At 42.8% G+C, this 22,708-nt stretch overlaps 1 protein-coding gene across 1 annotated transcript; it reads right to left on the bottom strand.

Moving 5' to 3' along the window:
• Positions 1-716: 716 nt before the first annotated feature.
• On the bottom strand, positions 717-18,589 carry LOC141085956 (putative defense protein 3). Its single transcript, XM_073571638.1, has 6 exons — positions 18,529-18,589; positions 13,812-14,010; positions 5,301-5,434; positions 2,454-2,545; positions 1,401-1,662; positions 717-1,077 (listed from the first exon to the last, which is right to left on the bottom strand). The coding sequence occupies exons 2-6, from the start codon at positions 14,008-14,010 to the stop codon at positions 1,015-1,017; spliced, it is 750 nt and encodes a 249-aa protein (XP_073427739.1). The 5' UTR covers positions 18,529-18,589; the 3' UTR covers positions 717-1,014.
• Positions 18,590-22,708: the final 4,119 nt, after the last annotated feature.

Below are 22,708 nucleotides of genomic sequence, written 5' to 3'. Positions count from 1 at the left end.
TCTGTATGGCGCACTATGTGGTGGCCATAATACTGTGTGGAGGAATATACTGTCTGTTTTTTGAACTATTGTAGAATTTAAAATAGATATCAGTCATGTAATGTAAGAAGTGAAGTATTTGTCATTGTACTATACCTATATTTCTCTGCCGTATCGGAGCATCATGAATTGTGGTATGTGTTAAAGGGGCCCACTGACACTCTTTCGCCTGGGGCACACGAAAACCTCGAGGCAGCCCTATCCCCCCACAACTTTAGCCAAATAACCCCCATTTTTCAATGCGTAACTATTATTATAAAGTAAATTAAGGTTGACAAGCTTAAGTAATAAGAATTGATGTCGTTGGCATTGAAATGGGCACTGTAGGTGTGTTTACTGTCCTCCACTCCCTGCCGACTTTGCTTCCCCATTGACTTGCATTGGGTTTCGTGTTTCAGTCGGACCTTCAACTTTTCCCGATAGTTGGCCGATTTCTTTCGACTCGGCTTTTGAGAAAGTCAGGTTTCGTGAAACCCGACTCGACCCTAAAAAAGGCAAAGTCGCTCATCTCTACTAATTACACAAGAACCATAAGATGGATTTCTTCACCCCAAGTATCATTTTAATCAGTATAACACTGCCAACCTGACAGTGTCTGTAGTTTACTTAGCAAAATTCTGTTGACAGGTTCACTTTAAACATACACATTGTAGTAGTGTTGTTATATATTCTCCTTACTTAATATATTTGTCCAGTATTTATAATATATACTATATTTATATTTCATATTTAATTCATGTTTATATAACAATATTACATCACTGCAGATATCACAGTACAGGTAGACATACACCATTTTATAGACTCCGCTTATTTATGATATTTATATTACAGATATTAAAATACAGTTTTCTTTCATCCAGACATGGCTATAATGTCTTCATTTCCAAACTTATCCTCCAATGCTTCTCATTACCAGAAAGCAGCTGATTCATTGATTGGTAACATGAAGCGTTATTCAGTCTCAGAATATAATTAGACTAAATAAGAAGAAATCAGGAGACCACAAGATATCAGCAGTATTTCAAGGGTCCAAGTCTGCAAACAAAATATAGTAAATATCATAATGAGGAATCTAGAAATAAACAGACAGATTACCATCTTCGGGTATCAGCAGGCATTTATTGTAGTATCCTAATCTAAAGGTGCCATTATGAATCATACAGAACACCTTTGGTGACCTATAACCCATCTCTGCTCCCATTGATTACTCTAGCAAAAGCACAGGGTGTTGCAGCACATTTGTGCATGCAGTCATTTAATATGAATTTATTATGTAGGAAACTGAAGAATGTTAAGAATCATCTGCTAAATGGTTACAGTCAGGAAGTGCAATATGGTGGAAAATAAAGTAGACTTACACGTTGGACTCCAATGTTGTGCACAGTGGATTTGCCGACAAGTGTGGTAGATGAGGTAGCTGTGGTAGAGGAGGTAGCTGTGGTAGAAGAGGTAGTGGATGTATTTGTAGTTATGGACGAATCTGTTGAAGTTTTCAGTGTTGTATTGGTACTGGATGGATTTCCCACTGTGATACTGGGAGTGGTGGTGGTGGAAATATATGCAATTTTTTCACTCACCACATTTGTCCAAAACACCTGCCCAGTTTTAACAACAGTTGCTCTATAACACAAACAGAATTAATTCAGCGTTTTTTTGGTCAATACTTAACAGCCAACCACATGATCCCATATTGTACAGTTCTTATCATTTGCTAGTAGAGATGAGAAAATTTATTTGATGCAAATAAATTGGTGCAATTTTTTTTGGGAATTTGTTAAATCCGGCATATTTGAACAGTTTGCATTACAATTTGCGTGAAACATCAAAAATTGCCACTGTTGGTTTACACATTACAGAAGACTGTATCAACCAGAGAAGGCTCATATGATCTTGGATGCAAACTGATGGGCTTCCCCATGATGCCTTGCAGCTATCACATCACATGGTAGAGCACAGCCAATCAGGAGGGACTATCATAGCCTGTATAAAGTCAGAGATAGGGAATGCAGCAGCCATTTTGGGATGAATCTGGATATTAAGATGAGATCAGAGCTCACAGTTTAGCAATAGAAATAGTGATGAAAAGCCATAAAACACTGAAGAAACATTACAGATAGTGTTTGACTGCGTAACAGCTATCATCCTTTTACCCATAGCTATGTGCAAATCACTGCGACATTACTAAGCTTGAGCTAAAGAGCTTTAAGGGGGTTCGACATAGTCCTAGGAGACCTCAAGTGTTATCACTTCTTTTCAGGGAAATGTATGTGCTTATGATTCATCACAAAATGATTTGCCACAAATTGAATTTTTGGAAAAATTTTGAAAAGGTGGCGAATTCCAATTTTAAAAGATTCGCTCATCTCTAGGTTTTAGATTTCGATTTTCTTTCATTGATGAGAGTATCTTACTTGATTTGAATATCTGAAGTAACGGAGGCTGGAGCGACCCAGGTCACGTCTATGCTGGACTTATCACTGCTTGATGTCTGACTTACAGCGCTCTGTAAATATAACGTGTATGACATTACTGTGAGAGCAGTTCTAGACCACATCAGTAATCTGTATATTTTGCAGTGAAACCTCTTTGAGGGGACCACTCTAATTTGCATTGAAAAATCTTCTTCTAGAAGGCTGGTCTTATCCAAAGAGATGCCAAAAGAAATGATCTTGGGTTAATATTTATGCTTACAGAGGATGCAGTCCATGTCATGAATAGTCGAGAACCTAAAATTGGATATGAAAGATGGATCTTGGTGATTTTGACTTTTATGTTTTCCTCCACCTCTTTCAAAGGTGAATTGCAGTTTTAGTGATACCATTCATTTTACTATATAATGTGCTGAAAAGCAGCAAAATTTCAACTTGGGTGAAAAAAATGCAATTCCGTCAATTGTTTTGTAAGTAATACATATATATATACAGCTCTGGCAAAAATTAAGAGATCACTGCACAGTTAAAAATCATCTTCTGTACATGTCTGTGAGCCATTGCATTCCAGTGTCAGCTGAATTCCAACCAGAGTACACCTCATTCTACTTAATGTGCTTCTGATTAGGTGATCACCTGAACCAAATCTTATTTAACGAAGGAAAGTATAAAAAACCCTGCTGTGGTGTTCACAATCCTCCTACAATAGGACAAGCTGGATGGCAAAATAAGTGCTAGTAATATCCCAAAATTAATAGGAATGAAAAAATAACTTTTAACCATGCCAAAGGAGTTGAAAAGAAAAGTCTTGAGTGAGGAAAATAAGGGCTCAATTCTGGCTTTACTAGCAGAGGGATACAGTGAACGTCATGTTGCTTCCATCCTTAAAATCTCTAAAATGGCAGTCCATTACAACAAGATCAAACAGCAGACATTGGGGACAACAAAGCTACAGACCAGCAGAGGGCGAAAACGACTCTCCACTGACCGGGATGACTGTCATCTTATTCGAATGTCACTCAGCAACCGCAGGATGACATCAAGTGACCTATGAAAGGAATGGCAAATGGCAGCTGGGGTGAAGGGCATGGCAAGAACAGTTCGTAATAGGTTCCTAGAGGCAGGGCTCAAGTCATGTAAAGGTAGAAAAAAGCCTTTCATCAAAGAGAAGCAAACGAGAGCCAGGCTGAAGTTTGCCAAAGACCATAAGTATTGGATCATAGAGTACTGGAGTAAGGTAATCTCTGATGAGTCTAATTTTCAGCTTTGCCCAACTCCTGGTCATCTAATGGTTAGACGGAGACCTGGAGAGGTGTACAAGCCACTGTGAAATTTGGTGGCGGATCGGTGATGATCTGGGGATGCTTCAGCAAGGCTGGAATTGGACAGGTTAATCTTTGCGAAGGACGTATGAATCAAGCCGCATACAAGGTTATCCTGGAAAAACAGTTGATCCTTCTGCTCAGGAAATGATCCCCAACTCTGAGGACTGTTTTTTCCAGCAGGACAATGTGCCATGCCACACAGCTAGGTCAATCAATGTGTGGATAAAGGACCACCACATCAAATCCTTGTCATGGCCATCCCAATCTTCAGACCTGAACCCCATTGAAAACCTCTGGAATGTAATCAAGAACCATTCCTGTATGTATATATGTATTTGTACAGTATATGTAATATGGTTTGTGTAACCATTTTCTGATACCCCTAACTTTTTAATTTTTTCATTGATGTAGCTGTGTGAGGGCTTGATTTTTGAGTGGCGAACTGTAGTTTTTATTGATACTGCTTTGGGGTATATATGATGTTTTGATTGTTTTTTATTGTTTTTACTCTACAGGTTAAATCAGATTATATCTCGTTAGATTGCACTTTTGAAGATGCAGCAGTACCAAATATATTATATGTATATATACCGTGCATATATATATATATATATATATTTATATATATATATATATTTTTTTTTTTTTTAATTTATTTATTGGGAAAAGGAAAATATTTTTAAAACCTATTTAATTACTTAATTACTCTGTACTTTTATATTTAGTAATCCTAGGGAGTTTGAGCCTATGTTCACTTGTACTAATACAGAAATATTGCAGTATATGGTATATTTAAAGAAATCCTGTTAAGCCTATCCATGGACTAGGCTTCATAAAAATACAAAGATGAATGTAACTTAGTTCTTCAGTATACCCTCATCTGCCATGGCAACTTATCAGCAAGAATGGACACCCCATTGACTTTGTACCAATTAAATGCAAGAGTAAGAGCTGCTGGTAGAGGCAGGTGCTCGCTGTATAATACAGCCGACTCCCGCCCAGTATGGTTCAGGCTTGGCTCCTAAATCCGCATCATACACCTACATCTGATATAGGGCATACCAGTACTCCTATGTTGGAAGGGGGTTAAAAGGCGTACAACTCTTAAAAAATTGGAGCATTTTACACCAGCGCTCTTTGATTAAGGCCGTCTTCAAAAAGACCTGTAACCAGAACAAAAGTGGGCAGCACTTCACAAAGAAGGAGAACCTGTAATACTTATTTATAAGTGCAGCAAAGTCATTTATCCAACACATTTGTTTAAATATACAGTAAGTAAACATCCCCTTTAAGTGCACTTGTTACAGGGACTGGGTAGGGAGCGAAGACACCGTCGTTAAGAATGCAGGCATTGGAGGTCAATACCAATGTCTCTCATAATTAGCATGTACGATGCACCTCTCTACAGAAATTCTCTGTATTATTTTATAGGTTTTAATACGATGTGCCCAAGGGACAAGGAAAACGTATGAATAATTTCAGAGTAAACCAGTTATCCACTTACTGCAGCAGAAGTACAAGTCAAGACTTGAGCGTTAACATTGCTGATCTCAAAGGAGCCCAAAGGGACAATAGAACTCTCTGAACGTGCCTGGATCATGAAGCCTCTGAACTGGGAGGCACTGCTGGTGAGAGTCACTGCAAATCGTAGAAAAAAATAACCTTCACATGAGCATTAGTGAATTACAGCAAATTATACTAGATTCTATATGTGACAGTGCCTAAGGTATCAACATCATTAATGATTAGTCAGATAACTGACATTAAATGTGACCCAACCAAATCTCATAAACTGCAGGTAAAATTTAAACTTGGAAACAACCATAAAAAGTAGCACTAAATAGAAAGCTCCGAGGCTCGGGAACTGCCGTATTTAACAAAATAAATTAATTAAAAAAATGGCAAACTAAGGACAAAAACTGGACACATTTGACAGCGTGACACCTCCTCACTAAATAAAGCTAAAAGGGGTTTTATGCTTTTGGTGGAAGACTATATAATGTGAAATGGCTTAACCATGTGTTTAACCTTAAGTGGGCCAGTGCCTAAAGTGGCAGAATTTAAAGGGATGCCACTTTCCTGACCGATTTCATGACTCCAGCAGCAGTCCACTCCTTGTGAATCTCCCCCCAAAATTTTGAATGGCCTTTTTTTAACAATTCCTTAAAGGCTGCGGTTATCTCGGTTGGTTGTGCACCTTTTTCTACCACACTCTTCCCTTCCATTCAACTTTCCATTAATATGCTTGGATCCAGCACTCTGAACAGCCGGCTTCTTTAGCAATGACCTTTTGTGGCTTGCCCTCCTCGTGGAGTGTGTCAGTGACTGCCTTCTGGACATCTGTCAAATCAGAAGTCTTCCCCATGATTGTGGAACCTACTGAAACAGACTAAGGGACCTTTGTAAAAGCTTAGGAAGACTTTGCAGGTGTTTTTTGATATTCTAATTTACTGAGATAATGACTTCTGGGTTTTCATTGGCTGTAAGCCATAATCATCAACATTAACAGAAATAAACACTTGAAATAGATCACTCTGTGTGTAATGACTCTATATAATATATGAGTTTCACTTTTGGCATTGAAGAACTGAAATATATTAACATTTTGATGATATTCTTATTTTGTGAGAATCACCTGTATAAAATTGTGTGTATGTGAGCATGTATGTATGTGAGCATGTATGCATTGTGTGTGTATGTGAGCATGTATTTGAGCGTGTTGTGAGGGGTTGACACACTCAGCTGCTTCCCAAGGTAGACACAGGAACATTTCTTGTAGTAAAACACCTGCTGGTTTATTATGGACAGCATAGATCATAGCAGGGTTCAGCAAAATAAACAGAACCTTTCTGGCTTAACAGTGAAACAAAAAGATCACACACAACAAAGTCCACTTGTCTGATGTATTCGCCTGCTTAGACCACCAGATGTATTCAGCAACACCTGGAGCTGCCATTTGGAGACTTGATCTCTCCAAAATCACCACCCACACTGACCCTCAAGTCAAACTATTTAAGCCAGACCATGTGATGATCACATGACTGACATTGTCCCAGGTCCTGTCAGTACACCTGCCGGTGTCGGCTCTGCAGGTGGAGATACGGTGGGAACCCTCCCACCCACTCTATGGATGTCCACATAAAACCAGCCCATGTCTGTAACGTTAATTTAACTGTCTCAACAAGTAGTGTGCTGGAGGAAAATATCCTGGTTTCAAATCACTGACTACATTATGCACAGTCACACATATCTCCCCTCATACACTGTGTCATGACCCTGTCACAGTGTATACATTGTGTGTATGTAAGTGAACATGTATGTGTGTGAGCATGTATATATTGTGTATGTGACCATGTTTGCATTGTGTATGTGAGCAAGTATGTATGTGAGCTTGTATGCATTGCATGTGTATATTATGTATGTGAACGTATATACATTGTGAATGTATGTGAGCATGTATGCATTGTGTGTGAATGTGAACATGCATGCATTTTATGTGAGCATGTATGCATTGTGTGTGAATGTGAGCATGCATGCATTGTGTGTATGTGAGCATGCATGCATTGTGTGTATGTGAGCATGCATGCATTGTGTGTATGTGAGCATGTAAGCATTGTGTGTATGTGAGCATGCATACATTTTGTGTATGTGAGCATGTAAGCATTTTGTGTATGTGAGCATGCATGCATGGTGTGTAAATGAGGGGGAGGAGAGACCACTCACCCCTAGGCCGCCCACGCGGAGACTATGACCGCTGATACATCCTCGACAGCGGCCGCCACCACCTCACCCCCGGTACTGCCATTGGGTGAGTCCAGCTCGGAGAAGATATATGAGGGCGTTGGAGCAGAATGGAGGCCCAGGACCGCGTCCCCGCCTGGACCGGGAACTGTTGTGCCGAATTCCACCAACGATCCCGACTGAGAAGGGTCTGGCCCCGGCTCGGGTGCAACTGCGGTCCACCCCGTCCGTCACTCCGGGAGTGGCGGCAGCAGCCATCTACTACCCGGAACTGGAGCTGGACCCGCGGCTGGAACCGCCAGGTACAATTGCTGCCCTGGGGGTGACCTTAGCTTTGGGAGTGACACCTGTGGATAGGAACGGCCCAGTTGACCTCCGCCGAAGACCCCTGACGGCGGTACCGCTGACTGAGACCCCAATGGACACCGAGGAATCCAACTCTGAGGAACTGGTGGTGGTGCCCACAGTGGATGTGCCATCCCCACAGGCAGTTGACTTTTCAATGGCCCTCTCCATTACCCCGACCAGTCCCTACCTCTCCCTGTGGGAAGCAGAGTACATGTGGTTAGCCAGCCAGCAACAGGATGAGGACATTTCTAGTACCACGTCTGAGGACAGTTCCAGAACCCCAGGAGGGGAACACAATTAAGAAACTTTTCAAATCTCATTACCCAGGAGGGTATTATCGCACCAGTTGTGCCTTTTTATATTTTTGTTCATCATGTTTTGCATTTTTGTTGCCTAGTTGCTTTGGCAGCGTTTTTCCCTTTATTGAACTTAAGAGATCATAGACGCTGATTGATCCGGAACTGCATTGTAAATAGTTTGCACCTCTTTAGGTGCCCTTTCTTGGTTTTACATAAAGAGACACTTTGCGGAGATAATGTTTTTGCATGGACACTTTTCGAAGAATGATGTCTACCTCAAAGGACACTGCAAGAAATCCCGGCTGGGAGCGGTGTCCAGCCTTACAAGAATCTTTGCAATGTTTTATTGTGATAATGTGTTTTATAAGAATATTAGTAATTGAGAAATAGCTTTTATAGTGAAAATTAGGAATGTCTGATATAGAAGTGAGCAATGTGAATAAAGAATTGAAATTGACAGGTGACAGACCAGGTATTTACGGTCAGTGTCTTGCATCTAGTAGAGAAAAAGAGAAAAATGAGAGTAAACTGACAGAATAAGAGAAAAGTAATAAAAGAGATGCGTTACAGAGTATAGCACTTTGAATTTGGGAACTGCACTTAGAATTAAGAAATAAATTGAACTGTTTAACATAGAGTTTTGTATAGGATTGTTGGTAACGTTCAAGATGAGTACCTCCTATATTAGGAAGCTTAGTATAAGAAATATTTATTATGCATTGCAAAAATTTTGTATGTTTCTTTGCTGTATACTTTCTTTGCCTTGCAGCCCGTGGACGTGCTGTGTTTAACGGGGGGGTATGTGGCGCCCCTGAGGCTCAGTCGCCACAGAGGTACTGCACCTTCTCCTAAGGTATAGTGCCCCACCATCCAGGTAAGGTGGGAACTCCTTGCCACACTCCCACACCTGCATCCCACACACAGGATAGTTCAGCACAGGACCAGATTGCAGCTCAGTGCTAGTGGGTAGCAGAGCACCTTTCGTGGATCCCTGCTTCGTAACACGAAGGGGAAAGATAGGATTGGAGTTGAGTTTAAGTTCAGTTTCAGTTCAGTTCGGTTTGAGTTGAGTTCAGTGGAGACCGGGAGGTCAGGCAATCAGAGGAGTCTGACCGCAGGTGGGAGAGAAAGAAGTCATTCAGACAGGAGTGAGGATCCCTGGAAGAAGGTAAGGAGGAAGGAGTGCTAGAACTGCCTCAGTGACCTGAGCCAGCTGGCACGGGAAAGGAAGGAGAAGGAAAGAGACTTAGAACTGTAACCTGCATTTCCATAAGAGAGAGAAGGAACAGTGCGGAATGAAGGAGTAGGAGAACAGAGAGGAGTTGTGGGTTGGAAGAGGAACCCTGCCTATAGGTTCTCAGCGCAAGGCCGGGGCCCAGTCCCCGAGGTTGTATGGACACTTATGGTTCTGCAGCAGACACCGATGGAGTAGTTGGCTGTAAATGCACTACTCCCATCCAAGACTTGGGACACAACAGCAACACGGATAGAGAGCCGGGATCCAGGAGGTCCCTGATCAGGCTACAGCTCTGTGTCATACAAGTAGAGTTGTTAGGAACATCTGACAGGAGGAACGTCAGAGAACCACGGTACTGGAGATCTTCACACTAAAAGGCGCAATAGAGGAGTCGTTCAGGAAGGCACATGTTGGCGGGGTGCTGGTGAGGAGAGTCCTATCTTGCCTGGAGGTTGGCTGGGCCTCTGCCCCGGAGGACACGGTACTGAAGCAGGCACCTGTGTGCACTACGAACTGTGAGTAAAGCTTTGAAACTGCAAGCTCTGGTGTCCTCCATTCATTCCCGCATCAGCACCGCTACATCTGGGTATCAACATCCACCCCATTCCGTGCCTCTGATCATCCATTGCACCTACACTGCCCTGGGACTACAGCTCCACCTGTGGGGAGCTACACCATCTTTGCTGCACCACACCATCAGTCCCAGCGGATCTGCAAGCAGCGTTGGCTTACCATCTTACTTGCCAAACACCATGGGTGGCGTCACGAACTATCCATATAAACTATACTACAAACATCACCGCCATTGATATTGGGCGCCCAGGGCCACGGACCGGGTCACCGCTGCTGTGACACGCACACATTCCCCCTGACACCGGCCCGGTACCGAGTACCCCACAGCCCTGGGTGAGCGAGGGCGACCCATGAGCATGTAAGCATTGTGTATATGTGAGCATGCATGCATTGTGTGTATGTGAGCATGCATGCATTGCGTGTATGTGAGCATGCATGCATTGCGTGCATGTGAGCATGCATACATTGCGTGTATGTGAGCATGTAAGCATTGTGTGTATGAGAAAGCATGCATTGTGTGTATGTGAGCATGCATGCATTGTGTGTATGTGAGCATGTAAGCATTGTGTGTATGTGAGCATGTAAGCATTGTGTGTATGTGAGTATGCATGCACTGTGTGTATGTGAGCATGTAAGCATTGTGTGTATGTGGTGTATGTGAGCATATAAGCATTGTGTATATGTGAGCATGCATGCATTGAGTGTATGTGAGCATGTAAGCATTGTGTGTATGGGAGCATGTAAGCATTGTGTGTATGTGAGCATGTAAGCATTGTGTGTATGTGAGCATGCATGCATGGTGTGTATGTGATCATGTAAGCATTGTGTGTATGTGAGCATGCATGCAAGCATTGTGTGTATGTAAGCATTGTGTGTATGTGAGCATGCATGCATTGTGTGTATGTGAGCATGCATGCATTGTGTGTATGTGAGCATGCAAGCATTGTCTGTATGTGAGCATGCAAGCATTGTGTGTATGTGAACATGCAAGCATTGTGTGTATGTGAACATGCAAGCATTGTATGTGAGCATGCATGTAAGCATTGTGTGTATGTGAGCATGCATGCATTGTGTGTATGTGATCATGTAAGCATTGTGTGTATGTGAGCATGCATGCAAGCATTGTGTGTATGTAAGCATTGTGTGTATGTGAGCATGCATGCATTGTGTGTATGTGAGCATGCATGCATTGTGTGTATGTGAGCATGCAAGCATTGTGTGTATGTGAGCATGCAAGCATTGTGTGTATGTGAACATGCAAGCATTGTATGTGAGCATGCATGCAAGCATTGTGTGTATGTGAGCATTGTGTGTATGTGAGCATGCATGCATTGTGTGTATGTGAGCATGCATGCATTGTGTGTATGTGAGCATGCATGCATTGTGTGTATGTGAGCATGCATGCATTGTGTGTATGTGAGCGTGCATGCATTGTGTGTATGTGAGCATGCATGCATTGTGTGTATGTGAGCGTGTAAGCATTGTGTGTATGTGAGCGTGCATGCATTGTGTGTATGAGAGCATGCATGCATTGTGTGTATGAGAGCATGCATGCATTGTGTGCATGTAAGCACTGTGTGTGTATGTGAGCATGTATGCATTGTATGTGGCACCATTCTGTGAGCCTTGTATGAAAATTATTGTATAAAATGTCAAAACTAAAATAGATACCACACTAACCTAAAGTGTATCTTTACAAAATGTTTTGTGCTTGCACATGAAGTCCACCTGAATGTTCCACCAGGAAAGTTACCAGGAAATCGTCCTCACTTTTCTCTGGTTATCTAGAATGCCAGACCCGGCTGTATCTCACAGAAGGACTTTTAAATATCAAGAGATAGCACAGAAAATGTTACCGTAATCCTGAAGGTTCTGGTTTAAGAGGAAAAATATATTCTAAAGCAGGGGTCTCAAACTCGGCAGAGTAAATGGGCCACACATAAAAAAAAAATTTAAGCTGGCGGGCCGCATTCCTTTCAAACTTAATACAGTCACAATTAATAGCGGTATCTAAGGGGTTAAACGGCTGTGATCGGTGCTAATACCGATCGTGGCCATTCAAATAGGTTGTCAACTGCGATGTACAGCTTACCTCAGCGGATGATAGTGTCGGCTCTGCATGTGAGATGGCGCTATCATCTCGCTGTACACGAACAGCCACAGTCACCTGCAAAATCCAGCAATGGGGGGAAAGTCACGCCTCCGCTCTCTGTCATTACACAGCGCCAGGGGGATGTCATCACGCAGGGCCACAGCCACTATGGAGCGGCGCACTCCTATCTTCTAACGTAAGCAGTGGAGTAGCTACAAAGTTATGGGCCCTGGTGCGAACTTTCAAATGGGGGTCCCCCATGCCAAAATACACACACACTCCGCACACCTCGTACACATGTGGCTCTGCACACCTCTTACACGCGCGGCTCCTCTCCATCCATCTCGTACATACGCGGCTCCGCTCCGTACACCTCATACACACATGGCTCCGCTCCCTACCCCTCGGTCCTCGTACACACACGGCTCCGCTCCGCACACCTCATGCACACACGGCTCCGCTCCGCACACCTCGTACACACACGGCTCCTCTCCGTACACTTTGTACACACACAGCTTCGCTCCATACACCTCGCACACACACGGCTCCACTCCACACACCTTGTACACACACGGCTCCTCTCCGTACATCTCGTACACACATGGCTCGGCTCCCTACATCTCGGTCCTTGTACACACACGGCACCTCTCCGTACATCTCGGGCACACGCGGCTCGGCTCCCTACATCTCGGTCCTTGTACACACGCGGCTCCGCTCCGCACACCTTGTACACACGCAGCTCTGCTCCGTACACCTCGTACACACGTGGCTCCGCTCCGTACACCTTGTAAACACGCGGCTCTGCTCTGTACACCTCGTACATATGCGACTTCGCTCCGTATACCTCGTACACACACGGCTCCCCTCCGTACACCTCGTACACATGCGGCTCCGCTCCGTACACCTCGTACACACGTGGCTTCGCTCCGTACACCTCGTAAACACACGGCTCTGCTACGCACACCTCGTAAGCACGCGGCTCCGCTCCGTACACCTCATACACACGCAGCTCCACTCCGTACACCTCGTACACAAGCGGTTCCACTCCGTACACTTCGTATACACGCGGCTCCGCTTCGTACACCTCGTACACACACAGCTTCGCTCCCTACACCTCATAACACACGACTCCGCTATGTACACCTCGTACACACACGGCTCTGCTCCATACACCTTGTACATGCTCGACTCTGCTCCGTACACCTCGTACACACGCAACTCCGCTCCGTACACCTCGTACGCACGCGGCTTCGCTCTGTACACCTTGTACACACACGGCTCTGCTACATCCAGCCTGTAAACCCCTCCTGACCCCACACATAAACTTACCTGCATCCAGCACCGTGACAACCAGCACAGACAGCAGCATCCTGTATACACTGAGGCCCTTGATCATGTGACCCTGACTCCTCCTCCTCCTGTGACCTCATCCCAGGTCATGTGCACACAGAACAGCCATCGTGTGCTCCTGAATGCGCGCCCTTCCCCCTGCCTCAGGGAGTGAGACATGTGGTGCACCGCGGGCCGCAGACGACTGCCTCAGGGGCCGCATGCGGCCCTTGTGTTTGAGACCTCTGTTCTACAGTATATTGATGCCAAGGACAAGTCGAGCTGTGAGTATAGCTGTGGTATTCCAACCTATAGGTTAGCTGGAGAAGACCATAAATAAGGTATCAGACATGAGTATCTATATATTTTCATTTTTTTCTTATCCAATGTACTTACCTTTTATTTTGTCCCCAGGACTATAGGTGTATTTATCCAGGGATAAAGTATATGGTGGACTTGAGGTTTGGGGTGAAGCACCATGTGATGGAGTCATTGAGTCACAGACAGCCGTAACTTGCCCATTTGGATAGGCATAAGTATAGATAGAGAAACTTGCCATAAGCAGAACTATGATATTTTGTAGTAATGGATCCATCTGTTGGGAAAGAAGTACTTTAATAAATATGGAATACAGTAAAAATCCTTTATTCTGGCATCAATAGGATCTGACAGGTGCAACAACAACAGCAACTCTGGAAGGTAATAGAAAAGTGTTTAGAAATAGAACTTGTAAAGGCTGCATTTACATGAGCTTGTGAATATCACAGATCAGGCACATCATGGTGTCAGGTGGACAAGACCAGTGCGTAATGTTCCTTACTTGCTCATGTGTGCTAGCACATTCAATTACATTGGTCAGTATGCTGTTCATTGTACGCATAGACAGCAGGCTGATCAAAATTAACGCATGTTTGCCTTAAACTAGTCTAAGGGTAGTGAACCTTTTGAAACTAACCTTAAAAGGAATCTGCCAGCAGGTTTTTGTCATTTATCTGAAAGCAGCATACTGTAGGGACTGAGACCGTGATTCCAGTGATGTGTCATTGAATGGGCTGTGTGTTGATTCAATAAAATCAGTGTTTTATGAGATTTTCATTAGAGGGACCAGATGTCTTGTTCCATGCAGTTCTCCTGCTCTGTATAACCCCACCACTGATTGGCAGCTTTCTGCCTATGCACAGTGTACACAGGAAGCGTTCAATCAGTGATGTGGGCGGGTTTTACAAAGCTCAGTATTCAGAGAACTGCTAGATCTGTAGCCGAGAAAAGGGTGATTTTATTAAAAGTACAGCAAGCAGCCTAGTAAGTGACACATCCCTGTAATGAGGTTATCTGCCACTTCTTTATGCTGCTCTTATATTACATAGAAAAAACATGGTGACAGAGTCCCTTTAACACAAAATCTGCTCTTGCAACTTTTTTTTTAATTCAGAATAATCTCCTCTTTGGTTCTAGTCTGGTATTTTGCATTTAAAATGTGGCTACAAGTCATCCTCTTGTCATATACTGTATGGCCTCTGTATTTTCCACACCTTTATGTTTTCATCTTTCTAAATGAAATACATTGCGGTAAATGTGATTACAGTATTTGATTTTTTTTTTCAACAGACACAACAACGCAAAAATGCATGAAATGCTGAAAAAATGGTGCAACCACCACAGATGTGACCGTCTATTAAATGAAAAGAGTTGGGGCTCAGTGGACTCAGCCATTCTGGTTTCTGTTTTTTTTTTTTAATACAATGGAAGATTTTTATTTCTTAGTCAGGACATTCTTGCAAAATCTCGGAATCTCTGAGAAAAAAACACGTATGCCCTGATATAAAGTCAGACACACAGAGGTACAAGACTGGACCGTAACAGGATATAGGTGTTATATTCTAGATCCTCTGAGCCAGAATTGGTAATATGGCATGTGAATGAGACCTGGCAGTGTGATGATCATCTGATTTTTGTCTTATTACGCCACTTATTTCATTTTCAGGGGATGTCAGGATACGAGTCTATAAACTAAAAGAAGGCAGTAGAATGGCCGATCATAGTGTTGGTGCGTATCATAGTCGGTATGACATCTGCTTTCCGACCTTAGAGAAAGGTCCTGAAATGTGCACAAATGACAATCTGGACACGTTAGAGACCAATATGATTTGGCAAATTGGTGCCGGAAAAACTCTCGACCGTCACACACTCAACCATATTGATTGGGCTCCATTTATCTGGGATATACTAAGAACGTGACGTTTTAGCATCATTGAGTCTGATACCTGTCAAAATACCATTTTTTTGGACAGCACAGTTGACTACACTATTCTTTCCAGAGGCATGCCACAAAACCTGATATTTTGTATTGTGTTTCTAATATGGGAGTCAATGGGCCCCTGCGGCCAACATGGGCATATGCCAGAGACTTCCATCATGGCATATATCAAGCAATTGTGCAGAAATATAGCTCAATCGTGATGGGAAGAGACCTGCTTCTGTGGTGTGCGTATATTGTTTTAGAAAAGATCAGAATTGAGAGTTCTCATTTGTCCCTTACGGAGCTTTTACTGACCTAATGAAAGGATGATGGGCAATAACAAGATGAGAAAAGAAGAGAAGTAAATAGCCTTGAAAGCTTGATGTTTGTCATCGCTGCGAGCATTATAGCATTACATTTGTCAGCATTTCTAGCTTTAAAGGGAGCCTGTCAGATGATTCATTCGAGCCAAACCCAACATTGAGTGAATCAGAGACAGATTCCCATATTACAAATATCTCCCTGCCCCCTCTGCATGATTGACAGGTGACTCCTTAAACACACCCAGAGATAGACTTGTCAATCAAGCAAAGCCAGGATGAAACTGAAGCAGTTACAGCGAGGGCCATATTAAGTTTATGCATTGAGAGTTAATTTACCGGCTTTGTGCTACCTCTTTTTTGGATATACTTTATATACAAATAATAATACCATACAAGGCTCACACAATAGAGCCATACAATGAATAGATAAATGCAAGCATATCTTCTAGATATTTACCTGCTCCAAAAAATCAATTTCCATTCAGGACTTGCATACATGCAAACACACTACAAGTATACAAGCACACATATACACGAACACTTAATACACATACAAATATACACGAACACTTAATACACATACAATAAGATCCCACAAACACACACTTGCATATCTAGATATCCATGGGCCTGAGGTCAAGTTTTGGATTAGGCCCTTACCCAGTGCCATACCAAAACACATCATGTTCCTCTTTGCCTCCTCTTGGACTAACATTTTTGTAAGGCCGGGGTCACACTTGCTAATGCAATGCGAGAAACTCGCGCAAGTCTCTCGCCTCAATACCCGGCACTGTCGCCGGTAGTCGGGACTGGAGTGTGCGGCTGCATGTCTTTTTATGCAGCTGAATGCTCCGTTCCGAACTGTCGGCGGCAGTGCCGGGCATTGAAACGAGAGACTAGCGTGAGTTTCTCGCATTGCACTCGCAAGTGTGACGCCGGCCTAAATTGTAATATCAGACCCCTACATTATGTCAGATTACAGACTTGGATCCTAGACCTCAGAGTCAGGCACATAAAATAATTCAGCTACTAAAAATTAACTCAGAATCAGAGGTGTAAATAGAACTATTGGGTCCCCATAGCAGAAGTTCTAATCCCATCCCCCCAAAAAAATAATTAACATTCGGCCAAGTCACAAAAGAGCATATCTCACAACTTTGCAACTTTTACAAAGTGATTTTCCTCCTACTTAAACCCTAAATTCCCCTGTCATTCCCCCATAGAGTATGATGCCAACGAAAGTGCCGCACAAACACTACTCCCACAGTGAATGCCTCCACATTAGCCTCCACATGCACAGTATGATGGCCCTACTGTACCCCACCTTAACTCCCCAGCAAAGTATGATGACTCCAGCACAGTATGATCCCCAAACTGCAACCCCCGCACAGCCCTCCTTGCAGTATAATGCGCCTACACACAGTATAATGACTCCACACTGTATAATCGCCCGCACTATCCCTCCAAACAGTAAAATCACCCCCACCCAGCCCTCAACATAATATGATGGACCCCACACAAACCTTCACACTGTATTTATACTTTCATACAGTAAAATCACCCCATATAGATCTCCATAATGTATAAAGGCTTCCACATAGCCCTCCAAATATTATAATGGCCCCCACATAGCCCTCCATATAGTTTTATGGGAGTCACATAGTACTCCACACAGTATAATGCACTTCCTATAGTCCTCCATACAGTATAATGCACTCCTCATAGTCCTCCATACAATATACTGCACTCATCATAGTCGTCCATATATATAGTATATAGTATATAGTATACTGTAATCCCGATAGTCCTTCGTAATGTATAATGCACTCCATAGTCCTCCATACATTATAATGTACTCCCATAATCCTCGGTACAGTATAATGCACTCCCCATAGTCCTCCATACACTATAATGCACTCCCCATAGTCCTCCATATAGTATAATATACTCCTCATTGTCCTTCAAACAGTATTCTGTCCACCAAAATAAAAAAACACTTTGCTTCAGTCTTTGCAGCAAGCGTTCTGAAGAACCGTACATCTCAGCGCAGTGACGTCATTGCACCCACTGCACTGAGACATCAGACGTCGAGGAAGAATGATGGAGGATGGTGCCACTGCCCAGAATCAAAGTCGAAAGCAAAATTAATTTGAACTTAGACTAAGACCTCAAAAATGAATTCATACTGCAGGCTTAGGTCCCCAGTTTAGACTCTAAACTCTAGACATTTGTCAAAAGCCAAGACCAAACTCCCCTCGCATTAATTAAGAACTCAGACTTGACACCCAATAAACTCAGACTAGTGAAAATTAGCAAAAACTGGCTCATCTGCCCCTCTCAAATAAAACCCAAAACATCCTGCTGCCCTCATGTCCGTACAAATGTACGGAACTGACAAGAGTCCTAGATTCAGACTCTTAGGAAACATCATTTAGCTTTACTGGACTTTTATACAACTTTTAAAAATGTACAAAGCTGTAGCAGATTAGAACTAAAGGTGCACTTCTCACTTTTCTAAGTTAAGTCCTCTGCACAAATACAGGCATCTTACCTTTGGGTGTGAAGACAGGTTTGTTGCAGAAAGAAAATGGATCAGGAGGATTTTTCCTATTCTTAGGAAACAACTGAAAAGAAAAAAAAATTGCAAGGAGGAGCTCAGTCAGTGTCTTTCATCTTCTGTCATAGAGGCAGAGGTGTGGCCGACATCAATAGCTTCATTATAAATGATATACATTACATACTATAGTGTTATTATATACAATATACACTACTGCTCATTGCTTCATTATATACTATTACACACTATGCACCTTCCAATACAGCATGTATATCGTCCATACGTGATTTATAATTATTATTTCTTTTTAGATACAGGAAAGATGTATATCTTTGTACCGTGTTAGCCAGTAGATAGAAAACTATTCAGAATTGAGAGTCCTCAGTGGTTGATACCTTTTAATGGCTAGCTGAAAAGATGGTAACACATTGCAAGCTTTCGAGACTACTCAGGTCTCTTCATCAGGCTAGACTAATACAAAATCTGAAGAGTCACATATTTATACACAACACAGCACAGAAAAAATGCAATAGATAAGACAAGTGACTCGAAGCAGAACTATCATTGTGGGAGAGGGAGAAACATAAATATTGGACCAGTTCATAGATAAGGAGTCTGGATGTTTTATTGTCCTCTGATTTGGGTCTGCTAATGTGTTGTGATGCCCCCACAATGTCTTAGGCGCAAATTCCTTAATTGATGTAAAAAGACATAAATCCATGCGACACATTCATTCCAGCATTGAGAGTGTCAAAGGTCATCATGAGCTTGAACTCCCAGACTCTTCTCTCTCTCTGGGATGTGAAGTTACTTTTCAATACCAGTAATTTCATATCCCTGGTGTTGTGATCAGGCATACAAAAATGTTTTGCCACAGGTAGAGCCATTCTTTTTTCTCTTATTATGTTACGATGAGAATTCATCCTTGTTCTAAGCTTTTGCCCTGTCTCCCCTACATACAGATCCCCAGTTGGACATTTAGTACAAATAATCAAGTACACCACATTAGCTGTGATGCAGCTGAATGTACCTGGGATCTTGTAGTCCTAATGTGAATTGGGGATCTTTATCTTGTCCGTGGTCGTTATAAATGGACAGGTTTTACATTTTTTCTGGTTGCAAGGAAAGGTTCCTGCAGCTGTTGGAAGGACAGGGAGCTTCTGACAATGATGCTTCTTAGATTTGGGGGCTGCCTAAAGCACAGTAGTGGGGGGTCTGGAAAAATGGATTGTAATCGGGCATCTTTTTGTAGTAATTTCCGTGCAGCTCCCCTTAGCACGTCCAGATTTGGGTTGTAGGTGACTACTAGAGGCACCTGGTTATTTTCTTCTTTAGCTTTGTAATGTATCAGGTGATTCCTTGACATTCTGGTGGCTCTTGTAATTTGGTTTTCAATTGTTCTTGGATAGTAACCCTGATTCAAAATGGTCTTTTTGAGGCGACCAAGGTGTTCATCTCTATCCATGGGGTTGGAACATATACGATTGTATCTGATGGCTTGGCTATAGATAATAGAGTTCTTTATGTGCTTTGGATGGAAACTCTCCCATTTAAGATATGTTGGACGGTTGATTGGCTTCTGATACAGAGATGTCTCTATTTCATTGTTTTTTAGCTTAATTATGGTGTCCAAAAAGTTAATCTCAATGCTGGAGTAGTTGAGTGTTAAGTTGATGGTGGGATGAAATTGATTAAACTGCTCGTGGAACGTCTTTAGCTGTTGCTCAGACTCCATCAGATGATTAAAATATCGTCAATGAAGCGGTAGTAGGCCAGAGGTCTGATGGGACATGAGGACAAAAAGTCGCTTTCAAGCTTGGCCATGAAAAGATTTGCATATTGTGGAGCCATTTTACTTCCCATAGCTGTGCCAGTCTCCTGTAGATAGATCTTGTTGTCGAATTCAAAGTAATTGTGGGTGAGGATAAATTTTATAAGTTTCACCACAGCATCAGCGTCAGTCCCTGTGTTTTCCATGAAGAATTTGCAGGCATTTAATCCATCATGGTGTGGGATATTAGAGTGCAAAGATTCCATATTCATTGTGGCCAGGATAGTTCCTTCTGGTAGAGGACCTATTGCTGCTAGTTTAATCAATAGGTCAGTTGTGTCCTGAATGTAGCTGGGTGTATCCTTCACCAGTGGTTTAAGAATACTCTCTACCCATCCAGATACCTGCTCAGCAAGGGTGCCCACACATGAAATAATTGGTCTTCCTGGATGTCCAGATTTGTGGATTTTGGGAAGTATGTAGAATGTCCCTATTCTTAGACTCTCTGGTATCAGGTCATCGCTGACTCTTATGGACTGGTCAGGCAGACAAGATACCAACTTGTTTAGTTCCTTTTTCTGTGCTGTGTTGTGTATAAATGTGATTCTTCAGATTTTGTATTAGTCAATGCTTGATGAAGAGACCTGAGTAGTCTCGAAAGCTTGCAATGTGTTACCATCTTTTCAGTTAGCGATTAAAAGGTATCAGCCACTGAGGACTCTCAATTCTGAATATTTTTCTATTTCTTTTTAGAACACTATTGATTCCATGGTGCTGTATATGAAAAGGGGTTAAATACAAGATACAAATATAAATTACAATGAACAGACTAACAATGATAAACTGGTGCAGAAAGGATAGAACCGTGCTCAGACTTACATTCTACAGGATTATGGGGAAGGAGACAGTAGGTTGGGGGGTTGCAGCAGCTTCAATGGTGGGGAGGCTATAAGCTTTCGCGAAGAGATGGTTTTTCAAGTTCCGTCTAGAAATTACAAATGTGGTGGATAATTGGACGTGTTTTGTCATGGTTTTCTGGAGGATGGGGGATACTCGGGAGAAGTAATAGAGGTGATTGGGTGAGGAATGTACGAATGTGGAGGAGAGAAGGAGGTCTCGGGAGAACTGGACATTGCGTGTTGTAGGATATCGGGAGAGCATTTGGCACAATTTACTCTTATACTGTGGATCTAACAGAGTGGCAACCTATTAGTCAGCACTATTTCTAACCTTAGGAATACTGGCATCATATTGAAGAAAGTGCAGCAAAAAGGCTCTCATGTGTTGGGCGTTTCCATGAGGTCCAAGTTCATGCTGTGGTGGTGGCGGGGTAACACTCAAGGGTGCTTCTTCTGTCCCTTCCTGCCAACCGCGGACAACAGAGAGGATCATCATATTCTTCATCTCCTGACTGTTGCGCGTCTTTTAACTCTTAATCCTCGACTGCCTCAATTGGTTCCTAAGCTCCTGCACCATCACTGACAGTATATCTGGTACAATGAGCACCCCTTGATCTCTGTAATCCACCCTCCCATGGTTAACACCTGTGCGTCGACAGTCTGGAACTTAGAGATACTGTTACCCCTTCCGCATCCTCCTCTGCTTCCACCTCTTCCTCTTAAACCACCACATCCTCACGCAGACTATCCAAAGTGTGCTCCAGCATGTAGATGACTGGAATAGTGATGCTGATGAGAGCATCGTCAGCGCTAACCTTCTAAGTAGCCATTTCTAAACTGTGCAGAAGTGTGCAGAGGGCCTTCATCTGTAGCCAATCTGCAAGCATGATTTGCACCATGTCCGTACTACATTGGCCCAGGCTATGCAAAAAGACATACTGCACCAGGGCTCATTGCTGCTGCCACAGTCGCTGCAGCATGTACAGAGTGAAATTCCACCGTGTCAGAACATTGCAAATCAAACGGTTAACCGTGAGCAGACAGTGACCATGCTTTCTGCAGCAGCGCATCCAGGCCGGGATAATGGCCGAGAAATTGCTGTACCATCATGGTGAGGATGTGAGCCATGTGTGGCGCCATGTGTCAGTGTCGCCAGAAAACTGTCACATACAGTATATACTGTTTTATATGTGTATTGCAAATGATGGGAGTTATGCTTTCTCTGCTGGGGACAACTGCACACACAATTTACCCCACTCTCCTAGTTTATGTGCACATGTTGTAGATTTGCCTGTGGAATTTTCTACACAGACTCTGCATCTCTTGGCAGAAAACGCAGCAAAAGATCTGCGTGGATTTGATGCGTTTTTGTAAGCTAAATAAAGATCTATTATTTAACAAGAAAAGAGTTGTGATGTCATTTCTTTGTCCAACCTCTTATTTTGCATACTCGATTGTTTTCACACAGATAGATTGATAGATGTATCTATAGATAGATAATAGA

Source organism: Dendrobates tinctorius, unplaced genomic scaffold (genome assembly GCF_039654945.1).
Source record: "Dendrobates tinctorius isolate UK_male_01 unplaced genomic scaffold, ASM3965494v1 ptg000029l, whole genome shotgun sequence".
NCBI classification, from domain to species: domain Eukaryota; kingdom Metazoa; phylum Chordata; class Amphibia; order Anura; family Dendrobatidae; genus Dendrobates; species Dendrobates tinctorius.
This window is presented reverse-complemented; position numbering and strand designations above follow the sequence as displayed.

Excerpts from the sequence above, each read along its gene's own strand:
- LOC141085956 (XM_073571638.1), bottom strand. The coding sequence starts at position 14,010 with ATGGATCCATTACTACAAAATATCATAGTTCTGCTTATGGCAAGTTTC. Across the intron at positions 2,546-5,300 it reads TGACTTGTACTTCTGCTGCA|AGCGCTGTAAGTCAGACATC; the intron begins GTAAGTGGATAA and ends TTATATTTACAG. Across the intron at positions 1,663-2,453 it reads ACTTCAGATATTCAAATCAA|AGCAACTGTTGTTAAAACTG; the intron begins GTAAGATACTCT and ends TTTGTGTTATAG.